We start from the raw sequence: 14611 nt of genomic DNA, 5'->3' as shown, positions 1-14611 counted from the left end.
TATAAAACAATAAAAAATTCTCACGACGTTTCGACCATAACTCAAACGGTCATCATCATCAGATGACCGTTTGAGTTATGGTCATCAGATGACCGTTTGAGTTATGGTCGAAACGTCGTGAGAATTTTTTATTGTTTTATATATATTTCTCTTCAATGTGACTTTACCGAAAAAACTAAGAATAGGAGTTATATAGTTAAATGGGCCTTACGTACCTGTAAACATTAAAAGTTGTATCGTTTAATAGTTTCCATCTATCTGTGGCCAATGTATTTTTTAGGTGTTTTACTAATATTTTGCTTTGTGCTTCTCACCCTCCCCACCAGCTCCTACCAAAATAAAATTTAAATGTTATGTACACCGTGACGTGAGCTAAATAAATATCCATACCAACATCTCGCAGTGGGCAGCGTACTGCCCCTGCCTCGGAGAACAGCCCCAGAAGATGATGTGCGAGAACTACTTCTGAAGCTATCAGTTGTCCTCGCTATTCACACTCGGGGAATACTTTTCAATGTGGACATTTAATTTGGTACCAGGTGTCTCTCAGCGAAATAAATTATAATAACAATGATGATGACAATGATGATTGCAGTTTTATTCAACTGTACCTGCCATTTACACTGCTGAATAAGTGTTATATTGTTATGTATACAGAAGTATAATTATCATAAAAAAATACAATGGCACGAAGTTAAGTTGGTAAATTGCCTGCATTTCAGATTATAAAATATTGTCGGAATTGCACATTTCAAGCATAAAACCTCAATAGTTTATTTACTTTATGCTATTAAATAAAAGTGAATATTACAGCCGTTGTTAATCTATTGCTGGCTGAAAACCTCTTCACACGGTGTAGACCATGGGGGTTGTTTTACCCCATAAAAAATATTATGGATGTTTTACACGACTTCAGCAGGCTGGTCACTGCGAGTTGGTGAAGGTGAGAGGTGGCCCAGGGCCGGTTTAAAAATGTCATCCCTGGGTTCATGGCACAGTGCGATAACAAATGTGCCACCACTCCCCAATATGTACATTATATATACTTTCCTGTAACCAAATGCATGCAGAGTGTTATCTGCAAAGAACCAAAGAGTAAACTATATATTTTCGAGACATCTGATTAAGTGACATGATGTGGGATGATGTTGGTACGTAAAAGTTAATTCGAATATCATAGTTTGACTCCCTGCATCACAAAAAGGCAGTCTCCCACAATTAAGACACAACATCGTATGTTGTCTTTCCACTGTGTTCACTCTCGAGAAGGGCTATGGCCAGAAACGTTTGTTAAGAATAATAAGGTAATGTACTTTTCCATGTAAGCTTTACCAAATCAGGAGGGGTCCTGCATTGGGACGTTTGGCCAATCACAAATCTACTTGCTGTACTTCATCCAGCAGTGGATTGATCAAGATTCATGATAATGGCACACATGGCCAGCAGTGCTTGCTACTGACAGTCAATTTTATAATTCAAAAATAACATTTGTAGTTCTATGGCTGCAGGTTGATGTAATATTTATCGCAATAACAAAAAGGACACCACGCATTCTTGTCAACATCTGTCGCGTCACGAATACAGTATTATACGGCGCGTGGTGGGATGGAGGTGGCTTCAATAAGGCCTTCATTCAGCAGTGGATAGATCATGGATGCTGATAGTGCTTCACATCAATTAATCCTGATATGGGTCCTAAATTTAAGCGACAAGTACATCGAATCGCGTGTGTATGAGAATATATATTTTTTACTATTCATTGTCCGTTAATAGTTCGTGTGAGTGTGTGACCCCTGCAACCACGAGTGGCTGCGATAATCTAAGGAAAAATTGGTTGAACCAAACGCGACTATTCATAGAATCGAATTTCCAGCGATCGGTTAACGCACTGCACCCTCAACCCGGCAACCCGAGTTCGATTCCCGTTTATGACCAATAACAGTGGCGAATATTTGGACCGATCCTGGGCCTCCCATAGGTCGATTCGGCTTTAAATTAACAGTACTTGTCTCCAACAGCCAACTGAAGACCATAGGGGGATCTTTGTCTTTATCTTGTACAATCAACAGATGAAGCAAGGGGCTTAGTACAGAGATGGAGTGTGGCGGAGCTCATTACGGGGGGTTTCAGCAGCGCCCCCCATTGAAGGATCGCCGCTACTGCACAACAGTTTGTGTTAGAGGTACTCCTTTGTCAATCCACTGCTGGATGAAGACCTCCCACCCCCACACCGTACGGATCTTGGAGGCTATTTGACCATACTTCACCACGCTGGTCAGTGCAGGTTGATGAAGGGAGGAGGCAACCATAGCACAGCAGAGCATCTTTTTTTCGATTTAAAGCTTTCGTGACTGCAAGGATTCATCTTCTTTGGTTCTTTCGGTAAAGTCACGTAGAATGAGAATGAAATAATAAAATAAAACTATAAAATTCTCACGACGTTTCGGCCACAACACAAGTAGCCGTACTTTACCGAAATAACCAAAGAAGATGAATCTTTTTTTTTTGCTGTGCAGGTAGCACAAAAATATGTTGTTGGTACCAAATAGTGTGCCACCTGCTCCGTGAACGTAACAGAACTCTATCTTATTCTTAGCTCTTTCGGTAAAGTCACGTTGAAGGGAAACAATAAAATAATAAAATATATAAAACAAAATTCTCACGACGTTTCGACCATAACACAAACGGTCATCATCAGGTGTGAAAACCAACGGCAAGAAACATTTGAAAGAAGTGGCGGTTTTATATTTTTTTTATTATTTTATTGTTTCCCTTCAACATGACTTTACCGAAAGAGCTAAGAATATGAATTACTGCGGTCACGAAAGCTTTAAATCAAAATTTAGAACTCTATCTTATTAAAGCCAACATAAAATAAGAACGTTTCCGCATTTCTTCAGAGGAGAGAAACGGACGAGAGCTAGATTGCGGCTTTAATTGCATCGCACTCTTGTGAATCCGGCGACCTGAGTTCTGAACTGGTCCTGCACCTCCCACCCTGTTTCACCAGCCCGCACTGACCAGCGTGGTGAAGAAATGGTCAAACGATCATCATGACCTACACGGCGTGGGGAGGGTTTAAACCAACAGTGGGTTAACAGAGACCAATAACATTAATTGCGTACATGTTTGTATATCTACCTTTGGAAAATAGTCAATAGTTAGGGAACGGATATATTTATTTAAGGGCAGGGATTTGCATGCCTGCCAAAACAAGTGGCATAAATCTTATTGAAAGTTGTGGCCTCGGTAATGGCCTTAATAATATACTGTACATATGCTACATTTATTCAAGCATTTTATAAATAAAACATAATAACGTTTAATGATATATATTTACAAAGGCCCCCCCCCCCGTATAGCCTTAACAGAGTGTTGAGGCAATTGCTGTGATGGCCGATATGGCACGCGAGGTGGGTGGCCGGCACCACGCCCGGCCGCCTTTGTCTCCCCAGTGGAGATATTTACACACCGCACCAGGATACTCATTTGAGCCTGAGTCGACCTAGCGGATGCCCAGGACCGGTTCAAATAATCGTCACCGGTGTTGGTGGCCGTGGGTGGGAATCGTTATTCGGGTCGCCCGGGTTCGTAGCGCAGCGCGATATCCATCGACGCTACCACTCCCCATCACGCGTACACGCGGTACATACAGCGCGTGTGCACTGCGCACGTGTACACACTTTCGCGTCGGGCTTGTGCTGTGTGCGTGGCCCGAGGCGAGAGCTTGCGCATCAGCCGGTTCCTGAGCGCAGCTGGTGACGCGCTCGCTAACTGCTCGCATTGGTTCTGCGAGCAGGGACACACAGACACCACCACCACCACGCCGTCTCATCAAAGCAACCCCCCCCAAACCCCGTCAGTCTCTCTGCGTGCGCGCGTGGGTGCAGCCTCCCCCAGCCAAGCCCCCATTCTCCCATCACCAACGCTGACAACCTCCAAGCTCGGCGACACAGTAGCGCCTTGCCCGCGTCGTGTCAACGCGAAGCGATTTTTTAAAATTCTATAAATGATTACACAACGCGATATTGCCTCGTGGTCGAGTTATGAAAGAGACCAAACAGCAGCGAACGACGGGAGCGCGCGTGTAAATTATGGGGCATCATTAGCATATCGTAATTTCTGATACATCGATTAACGTCGATTTTTCATTTTTTTACACGCACGATTCATTACACGAGTTTTGAGCAACGATATTAATCGACGGATCGTTGCGCGTATGTTGTTGTGCACGTGTGTACATATTCCTTCCTAGTCGTGTGCGTGGCAGTGTAACTATCAGCGTGTGGGGAGACAAAGGCGGCGTGGTGGCGGTGGACGCAGACAACCCCTCCTCCCTCGCGAGTCGTGTCGGCACTAATAGGTGCTCGCTAACAGCAATTGCCTCGAACACTCAATAAAGGCTACACGGGGCATCTTTGAGGTGCAAGGGTGAGGAGTCGCAGATGTAAGTGGTGAGCGCACTGTACCGTCTACGGTCTGTGCAACTTGGATTTCATTTCCTGGCCACGGATAACATCACTGGCAAGTGGTAACTTAACCCCTAACCGGGACGTCCCCTAGGTCGCCTCAGACTTCAATAAATATCCTGGCGTGGTGTGTAAACATCAGGACTTGAGGGAGAAAATGCGATGGAGTGTGGTGCTGGCCACACCACTCGCTCATGTGCCGTATCGGCCTCGATATTTTCTCGCAAACGGCACAATGTCCTAACATGCCTGTACGCGAGGGATCTGTGTCTTCGTATGTCACGGTGCTTTGCTCATTATGCCAGGAACTCAATGTATTGGCAACCAGAGGTCGATTCGTGGCCATCACGAAGCCAGTGACAATTATATCAACTGCGTGTGGGCTTCCCCTAGGTTCTAACGTTATTACCGGCTGCAGAACACAGTACTCTGTGCGGTCTGCGTCATCTTTTGGAAGACAGGCGCGGTCAGGCATGTTGAGTGCAGGCTACACAGACCGCTAGTCTATCGCGTCGGTCTTGATAGGCACTCACTAACAACTTGCCCTGACAGACTATAATTATTGTGGGATGGTTCTTTGTGAGGGGTTACCGCGTTTTCAGCTGCCAGGTTCGAGGCCTAATCCTCACCACATGGGATAATTGACAGGTGAGTCGGATTTGTACCCCCCCCCACCACCCCATATAGATCGACTCAGCATAAAACCCACCTATTTATTGATATGGCTTCGTGGCTAGAAAACCTATACTAAACTCCCAATTCGCCGTTCACAAATAGGCACAGCTCAATTATCACAGCAGCGTGTGTGTGTGATCGTTGTTTTTGTGTGCCGTATTTGTAACCCATTCCAGCTAAGGTGTAAAGTGTTATTCTTTGCCATCAGCCGTCGTTCCCTCCTGGCGACGTGTCCTGTCCAAACCCACTTACTTTTCTTAACAGTTTGAATTATGTCATTATCCTGCGTAAGTTCTCTGGAAGATTAAATACTTCCGAGGACAAAGGCATGTTTGGAAAGCGTTGGCGAAACCACGCAAATGCATGATTATGTCATCGCCGAGTCTCATTATGAGCGACCCGGGAGCCCTACTTCACTCAGTTTCTATTAACAAAGACAAAGCGCCCGGTGTAGTCACTTTAGGCTGTTGGGATAAGTGCTGTTTGCAAGCACCCAATTAAGGGCCGCCACAGCGTACGAGTGGGTTGGTGTGGCCATCAACTATCCTGGCCGCTGTCGTGTCTCCAGCGGTGAATTTTGTACAGGCTTGACACATTTCGTATGCGAGGTATGTATTAAATCCTGAGTGGACCCAGAGGAGGCACAACACAGGATCTAGTACCTCTTGCCGCTGATGTTAACCTTGACGGGGAAACGAACTCAGGTTGTCGGGTTCGTAAAATATCATTTCATCTGCCATGAAGACGGACTATTGCCCAAAACGTCGCATTCTATTTATTTTGTCCCATTTAATGCCACGGTGTTATTGACGAACGTGTTGCGTTTTTTTGTGTTATTTAAGCACGCTGGCAAATCATTATTCATCCAGTTGGGAGGGAAATCGTTATAATTAAGACAAAACGATCGCGTCTGGAGAATGATAGCGCACACGTAGGAGCGCTTTAGAAGAGAGAGAGAGAAACCCACTTTCGTTGTTGTTATGAGGCACCAGGTGTGGAATGCGCGTGGGCTCACACGCACAAAAGCCTCCGCCCTCCGTTCTTGACGTCCGGATCTCCCTTTCAAAGGCGACACGAATAATAATAACGTGCAGCCTTTGTCAATCCGCTGCTGAACAGAGGGGGGCGGGAGTTGGGGCACCTCCCCACTCCGTGCGCGTCATAGGGGAGTAGGGGGAATTTTTTTGACCAGACCCAGATCTTTATCGTTTTTTTTATCATAATCGTTACGTCTATGTTAGTATAATGATTTAATGATACAGTCATAGTAATGTACTGGTCGATGTCACGTCTACGCTGGACTAACGTTACTGACCACGTGTGTTTGACCATACTTCACCACGATGGCCAGGGCGGGTTGGTGAAGGGAGGCGCTGTCCAGCACCGGTTGAGATGTCACTCGGCACCCACGTTAGCCGCGGCTGAGAATCGAACTCAGGATTGCCGTGTTCATATCAATATGGCTATCGCTTGCCTTTGTTCGACTCAATAGCTTAAACCCACGCACACGTGTGCATATCTTCCTTCTCGCCGTTGTCCTGATTGCTCTCAGCCGCTGTGTGCCTTGTTGTTTTTATATCAAAGGACACCTGCATGCGGCGCTTACACAAACGTGGAGCACAAACAGCAGTACACGCCGCATATTTACGTGTGCGTGAACCAGCCACACACATGTGTTCCCAGTTTCTCAATCCGAACATACAATCCGTGAGAACAATTGATAAGCTACTAGTGGCAATGCCCTGGTGATATGATGCCCGTCCTCTTGATGATACAGCTAAATATATACTGTATTCACAAAAACTACAAAACCCACCTCTACGAAACACATCACACAGCTAACAAACACCATTATTAAACTCACCGCACAGCTCACCAAGACTAGTACTAAACTCACCAAACAGCCTACAGACATTTCTCAGTCCACTGCTGGATGAAAGCCTTCCCACGACGTTGCGAGTCATGGGGGTCATTTGACCATACCTCATCGCACTGGTCAGTGCTGGTTGATGAAGGATGGCGCATGACCACTGGCCAGTGATGATTATTAGCCATGCCTGGGAATCAAACTGAGTTGAAATCGTTAAAAACGAGAAACAATATAAACGAGAGAAAAAACGCGAGACGCAATAATAGATTATTTAATCCAATCGGTATCCGAGTCGTAATGATTTGAAACTTAAGAACTTCCGGCCTATTGGCCGCCTAGCCTTATACAGTATCAACATCTTGTCGGGTTTAGACCTTCTAGGTCTCATCAGCGGAGCCAGGTTTGCTAAAAAATACATTGCTGGCTTATCCTGATCTTGTTGGTGAGTGAACTCCCTAAGAACGACGGGGTTCTGGCAGATAAAACAAAACAATAGACGGTCATGCGAGTTGATAGCTGGTGAGTAGTGTCAGGTGAGTGGTGAATGCCTAGCGAGGGTCAAGCAAGTGTCATCTGAGCGTCACAGCCTGTCCGCTGCCCCACTAGAGTACCAGTATTCCATAAACTAGTGAATGGTGATGGCTCGGCGCGTTGGTGAGAGTCAGGTGAGTGGTGAGGGTCAGCCAAGTGTCATGTGAGCGTCACGTCAGCCTGTCCGAAGGACATGCGCGGCTTGCCCTCTCGTACGTCCTACATAATGCATCGTTTCTGTCGGTAACTCCAAGCGCACACGCCGCCTGCACGCGGCGCTCACGCGTGGAGGCGCGCAGGTCACGCTAGCGGCGCGCTGCTGTAATGGCCCTCGCGTGTTTAGTGATGTAACCCAGGTCGCCCTTGCGAAGAGGCAATGTTGCACGTGTCTCAACGTCGTCATTTCATCTCCCGGTTAGCTTAAGGGAGACTGACTCATGGCAATTACATATGCGAGGCCACGGGAGTTTCAATGTGTAGAGGTACATAGATACGGAATAAATAATGAATTTCTAAATAAACAGCCACGGACGCAGTCATTCGCCTTTATAAGCGTAGTTGTGGGGGTTGTGACGTGTGAGTTGCAGCAGGCCTGTGTATCAATCCACTGTTGTATGATGAGGGCCTCGCCATGCCGTGTTAGCAGCGGGGGTATATTTGACCATATTTCACCACGATGGACAGTGTGAGTTGGTTATAGTGATGGCGGGTTACAAAGACGTAGGTAGCGTAGACGTACAGGCCAACAATGCATTTTACTGCATCGCCCATCCGCCGCTCCATCACGTAGACCCCGAAAGTTCGAGGACAACCCGTTCTGATGCCGGATTGGTCGCCAATCCAACTAAGCATTACCCAGTCCCCTTACACCTGCTTAGCTTTCCGAGATATGACCGAGATATGACGATACTGGGGGGGGGGCATTTCGGGTGAGTTGGTCATACGCGTGCATGGTGTGTATATAATAAATACGATTTCAAAGAAGTTTTTTTTTCTGGCGTTAAGAGAGAGAAAAAAAAACACCCACCCACCACGAATCTCTCCCGAGGATTTATTGTACGGGACTCGTCCCCATCTCCCTCTGTGTGTGTTTGCCCCTAATGGAGAAAAAAAAAACCACAAGAGTCTGAAGATTATAAGAAGGCAAAACCCCCACTGTTATTGTGCTATTGCAATGCATGTAACAGAGCAGGAATGCTGATGTATTTTGATTGGGTCTGCGTGGTGACCTGACTCAAGCAGAGGCGGAGGAAGGGAGGGACGTAACGAGGCATCATGCCGACGTGGGAACAGATTTCACCCCCTCCACCATACACTCGCTCCTTTTTACTTCCCCCCCCCCCTTTCTAAACCGACGGAGAAGGTAGGGGCATGTATAAGAAGACAGGGTGGAAGGAGGTAGGGCTGGCTGGCCCGGCTGCTATACGTGTTAGGGGGTGGTGGGTTAAGGCGGGGGATGGGGTTACGAGAATCAGGGTTGGGTGGATTTTTTGCTAAGAGAGAAAAAAAACGTGGGTTTGTGGTGGGTGGGGGTGTGTGATGGTGGGGGGTAGCGGGTCGGTGGGGGGGGAGGAGATGGTGGAGGGTTCTGGCTGGCTGAGGCTAAGGAGGAGGAGGGGGGGAGGAGGTTTCGCCCAGAGTAGGGGTGGGGGTCTGCCTGCGTCCATTCGTGCGTGCGCCCCGCGTGTGTGTGTCTCACCGTATACATCCATCCCATCCATAACACCCGCAACCCCGCGCGTCCGTCCATTGGCGGAGCCCGCCCCCACCCCTCCTCCTCCTCCTCGCGCCCCTCTTCCTCCACCCCCCTCCCCCCCACGTTACTTTGAGTGACAGCTCGACACGGCGCTTTAACGGCGCTTGAGTTGATTGACGGGCGCGGCGCGCTCGCCGACCCGTGAGAGGCTCGGCGGGCTGCAGGCGCCGCCTCGACGCGTCCGCGCTCGCGACGCCATTCGCGGGAGAGCGCTGGCGACGACAGAGCCCCACGTGGGGGACGCGACCGATCCATTGGCCGCGGGAGCGCAAAGACGCTCGATAAGCCCAAGCCAAATTTGGAAAGCCGCGCTCTCCCCGCAGAGGCGAGTCCGGACGAGAGAGCGCGCGAGAGAGAGAGAGAGGAGGAGTGTTGACGTTTGTCTAGTGCCCTGATATAGACTGCTTTAGCTCGCCGTCGTGAGCGGCTGCTTTGGCGTTATTGTTTGTCGTCGTCGTCGTGTTGCGCGGCTCCTTGTTTTCTGCTGTGTTGTGCGTGTGCGCGTTTCTATTTTAATTATTTTATTGTAAGCAACATCGGAGCTTAATTATTTCATTCCTCTTCCATCCTCCAATCCCTTCACCCTTTTACTAACCTCGACTCATCCTCTACCCCCCCCCCATCACTAACCACCCTTTTCTTCTGCGTAATTCTGTAATCGGAAGTCGATACGTTCTATAGTGGCTGGTAGCAGCAGCAGTAGTAGCGGTAGCACACGCATGTGAGTGCGTGTTACCGGGGGGGGGCGCGGGGGGGGGGCATGGTGTGAAGAGACATTTCGTGTTGTCGATCGTGCTGGGTTCACTGCGCCGCGTAACGTGACGGACGGGGAGCCACGACGACAACGACGACGACGAGGAGCAGGAGGAGGTGGGAAGAAAGAGCAAGAGCGAGGTGCGCGGAGAGAGAAGAGCCTAGGGTGGGGTGCGGTGGTCACTCATCATCCCTCCTCTTCATCCAGCGCAAACCTCGACGAGCCGCAAACCCACCGGCGCGGGTCCCGGCCGCCACGCCGAGACTTCATGCTGCTGCCCCGGACAATGCTGGCGGCCTGAGAGCGGAGGGAAAGCGGAGAGCGAGCGGCCTTGCGGACGGACGTTGTGCGAACGAACAAAACAAAATTCGCTCTCCTCCTATAGACGAAGAAGTAAGAGGCCACGGCGAGCGAGGAAGTCGGAGGGGAGAGACGACGGGCAAGGGAGGGAGGGGGGCGGGCTGAGCCGCGGGATTTGAGGCGAGCGCGCCGATCGCCTCTCGTTGACAGCGCAGAGCCGCTCCACCACTCCGTTGCGCTTTTCTTCCGTCCATTCGCCTTTGTGAGACGACACGGCGGGGGTGGGTGGGTGAGTGGTGGTGGTTTTACCCGCACGCCGAGTGGAATACGACCAGCGACTTGTCGTGGGCAGCAGCAACCTCTTCGGCCTCGTCGTCCGAACGCGGGGAGAGATACAGAGAGAGAGGGGAGGGAGGAGGAGGAAGGGGGTCTCGTGGAAGAGGTGGACAGCAGGAGGCTGAGAAAAAAAACGACACGAGCCATAACTTTGACCACGGCCAGATCCAAAGATGTACCCCCAAGGCAGACACCCGGTACGTACAAATGGCTTTGTGAAGTGTCCGTGCGGTGGGAAATGGATATATATGTGTGTGTGTGTACAATAAAGGTTGGCGTTGTTTTTGCTGCTGCTGCTGCTTGCTGGAGGGTGTGCGGCGCACCCTTCTCTGCTTGGCCGGCCTGACGTGTCTCGGTGCGTGCGAGTGCGTTAACCCTTGCGGTGCGTATGTGTCTGCCGATGTGGTGTTTTTTTTTGTTTCTAACGCAATATGAACCGAGAGGAGTTTCTTGTTGAGAGGCTCAACGCGTGTGGTTGTGGCTGCCCGCGACTCCAGGCTCCTCACCAGCCCGGACAACCCTTTAAGTTCACGGTGACCGAATCGTGCGATCGGATCAAGGAGGAGTTCCAGTTTCTACAGGCGCAGTATCACAGGTATGTTCACCACTATCGGCACGATGCAAAGAAGACAAAAGACAACCGCGTGTTTTAAAAAAATATATATAGATATTGTTGTGGCTGGGGATGGGGGTGGTGGTGGTCGGTGCTGTTCGCGTGCGCCTTAGGACGAAAGTCGGCGCAGCGCAACGAGGACAATGTGCGGTTCAGAGGCACGGTCCGGCCGCCTTTGTCTCTCCCGGTGCTGATGTTTGACACACACCGAAATGGTTACTCGTACAAGAAGGAAGTCGACCTTGGGGTGGGGGGAGGTGGAAGGGAGGCAACGAGACCGGACCGTTTCAGATTTCACTCGCCCACTGATGTTCGCCGTGATCGTGATCTGGTGGTCGCAACGTACGAAGAAGTAAATCGCTTCGCCGCCGTTTTTTTTCTCTATTACACAAAGGCGTTTAGCGGACTCATGGGGCAAGTGCTGCTGTTAAAGTGAGCCCCGATTAACGTCGGTACGGCACACCAATTAATAATGTTCGTGTTTGTGGCCAGTACCACTATAAAGCATGTTTATCCACAAACGTATACAGTACACACACACACATTCACCCTTATATATACGGTACAGAGGGCGTGAAGTGGCCCCATCGGTTTATAGCAACTTGTGTGTTTATGTAAAACACGACGCTCACAGGGGGGACTTCTTAAGGCGATTCCTCGGCGCTTTAAATAGCAAGAGGGGGGGGGGGGGGGGTGGCTGCTGTGTTGTGTGCTTTAATCAAGCAAGCCATGTGGGACGGATTGACTATATCTGTATCCGAAGACGGAATCGTCCCTGAACGCACGTCGAGGCTATAATGCTGCCACACACACGGATGGCTTCGAAGTGTGTACTCACGATGCTGGCTGGTGTGGCCGCATTGTTGCTTACGTGTGTGTACGTGCACGCGCAGTTTCAAAAGAGGAAAAGTTTGTATGCGTAGGTCGGTACGATTACTCACTTTGGCGAGTGACCGTTGATGATTTAATGGATTTTCTCGCGTTTTGGCGAAAGCTGCCAAGTTAACCAACCGACTGCAGAATTTGCGTGTGATACGAAGACATGGGGGGTTGGGATGGGGGCGACATCACGTTTAACTCTGGGTTGTGGCCCAAAATAATTTAGAGCGTGGTAATAATTGAATACGCTGCGATACTATCCAGCTCAAGGTGCACGCCGTGTGGGTAAAGAGGTCTGTCTGTCTTTGTCTTATCGGCGAACAGTTTTCGTTCCGTCCCAATGTTAGCGAAAACGTGGCCATGTCTACAATAATTGGGCGATAAGCCTACAACCAAGCAAGGCGTCATGCTTCATTGATCTTAAGACGTTTCGTCAACACGGCAATCTGACCCCCCCCCCACCAACGTTGTTTGTACCGCGTGTGAGTGTGTTTCGTGCCACAGTAGTTATCGGGCACGCTACGCCAACAAACCACAGGCTTATACCTACCTGAGCTGGTGTTGTTGTCCCTGCCATATGGGTATCATCAGTTGGCGACTTGAAATCTGAACTGATCTGGGGAGACTTTCCCGTACATTATTAGGTCGACGCATCGTTAAATAATACTCAGTACTTGGGAGACAAAGACGGCGTGGCGGGGGGGGGTGCTGGCCACGGCGACACCCCGTGCGCTCCTAACGACCCTAATTGCAGGGTGCTCGCGAACAGCACTTGGCCCCCGTCGGTCCGAGAATGTGAGACTTCGGATTTTGTGGCTACACCCCCTCTAAAATATATATACTGCCCTGGGTTAAAACGCACACACTAGTGTAGCAGCACTATGATCAATTATACAGCTAATTTGGCAAGTCAAGCCATATTGTATCAGTACGTGTGGGAAGACAAAGGTGGTCGGGCGTACCGTGCCTGGCCTTCACACGTTCTCGCGAACACCACTTGCCCCAAAAAGTGTGTTTTGTCTATATGGGGGATCTTTGTCTTTGGTGCTCGTGCAATGCGTGCTAAAGATGGTGATGCATGTTGTTCCCACAGCCTGAAACTGGAATGCGAGAAGCTGGCGAGCGAGAAGACGGAGATGCAACGCCACTATGTCATGGTGAGCAAACCAATGATGAGCAGGAGGAAAAGCCACGGGCATAAATAATTCAGCTGCGCGGATATTGCGCGCTCCGTTAAAAGTTTAATGAGCTGAGGGATGTGGTCTGTTGTGCGCGCGTGTTCGTACGTTTGGAGCACGTGTTTGGTATATATGTGTGTGTGAGTGTCCGTGTTACTGGCGACTTGGGGAGGCCTTCAAGAGTGTTGTCCTTCCCCCCGCACCTCCGATTGGCACGGTTGGCTACGTGCGGTGCGAAAGAAGTTCAACGTACATACATACAAAAGTGGATTGATCACGGCTCGTAATGGTGAATGGCACGTGCCCCCAAGTCTGCTTGGCTATGGGAGAGGGGCCGTGTAGGGGGGCAGACTCTGTGTTTATTTTGTTTTTGTTGCTGTGTAGTGGTGTGTAACACGGTCGCTCACTGTATCATCCAGAGCAACAACAGCTGTTACTCCTCACTTTGATGTCGCCACAGCACTTGTGCCAGACTGGGTGCACTGTGAGACCACGTGAAAGCGTCAAAGGGCTAGTTGGCAGGAGGTCACGAGACAGACCTAGGTGTTGTGGGTTGATTGACTCCGATGAATGGCAGATGTTCTCCCCGCTATGCCAACTGGTGCCAACCGACAGTATATATTATATGATACATATCCTGCCGTGATATATATGGGCTTGGCGTTTGTGGTCGCTTAGCCAATTAATTCCAGAGCTCTGAATCTCGCAAAAGCCTGCCTGTAAGTAGAATGACGGTAATAGTTACTGGGTACGGTTAGGCAATCAAAATGTTTTAAGTCGTACATGCGCACACACACTGATTAGCCTTTTGAAGATAAATTAATACTGAAGTGGTTGTGGCTGAGTAACAATGTACCGCATAATATAAGATGACTGGCAAGATTCTAGTATGAAATAGTGCACAGTTCTCTTAAAATATGAATTCATCGCACTAGATGGCTTACGATATATACTGGCGGTGGAGCGGTGGCACAGTGATTAGTACCATGCACTTGTGAACCCGGCTCGGCGAGTTAGATTCCCGGCCACGACGAACATCGGTGGCAAATTATATCTGAGCCAGTCCTGGGCACCCCTTGACTAACCTGCATTGACCAACGCGGTTAAAATATGGTTAAGCAACCCACATGACTGACAGTATGAGGAGGCATTCATGCAGCATCAGATAAATAGAGGAACGAACGTTATTTTCATTAAGTTATCGTTTACTATAAACACGCGTTATTTTCAAAATAAGCCATTCGGTGTTT

The 14611-nt window shown here is 49.2% G+C and overlaps 1 protein-coding gene and 1 long non-coding RNA gene across 5 annotated transcripts in view; one reads left to right on the top strand and one right to left on the bottom strand.

The window, feature by feature from the left end:
• Window positions 1-6203, bottom strand: part of LOC142924578 (uncharacterized) — a 40644-nt gene extending 34441 nt beyond the window's left edge. The window contains exon 1 of the long non-coding RNA XR_012941691.1: window positions 6112-6203. This is a non-coding gene — a long non-coding RNA (uncharacterized LOC142924578). The remainder of the gene's footprint in view (window positions 1-6111) is intronic.
• Window positions 6204-9422: 3219 nt separating this feature from the next.
• The window catches only part of LOC116940019 (transducin-like enhancer protein 4), a 65371-nt gene continuing 60182 nt past the window's right edge, over window positions 9423-14611 (top strand). For 2 of the 4 annotated variants that reach the window (XM_032949260.2, XM_032949240.2), the window contains exons 1-3: window positions 9423-10888; window positions 11189-11286; window positions 13277-13340. In XM_032949260.2, the coding sequence (XP_032805151.1) occupies window positions 10865-10888; window positions 11189-11286; window positions 13277-13340 (186 nt within the window). In that variant the 5' untranslated portion in view covers window positions 9423-10864. The remainder of the gene's footprint in view (window positions 10889-11188; window positions 11287-13276; window positions 13341-14611) is intronic. The other 2 variants (XM_032949249.2, XM_032949230.2) reach the window with 1 other exon arrangement.

Source organism: Petromyzon marinus, chromosome 1 (genome assembly GCF_048934315.1).
Source record: "Petromyzon marinus isolate PM22_M1 ecotype Great Lakes invasive population chromosome 1, UKy_Petmar_22M1.pri1.0, whole genome shotgun sequence".
NCBI lineage: Eukaryota > Metazoa > Chordata > Hyperoartia > Petromyzontiformes > Petromyzontidae > Petromyzon > Petromyzon marinus.
Note: the sequence above shows the minus strand (reverse complement) of the source record. Positions and strands in the feature narration are given on the sequence as shown.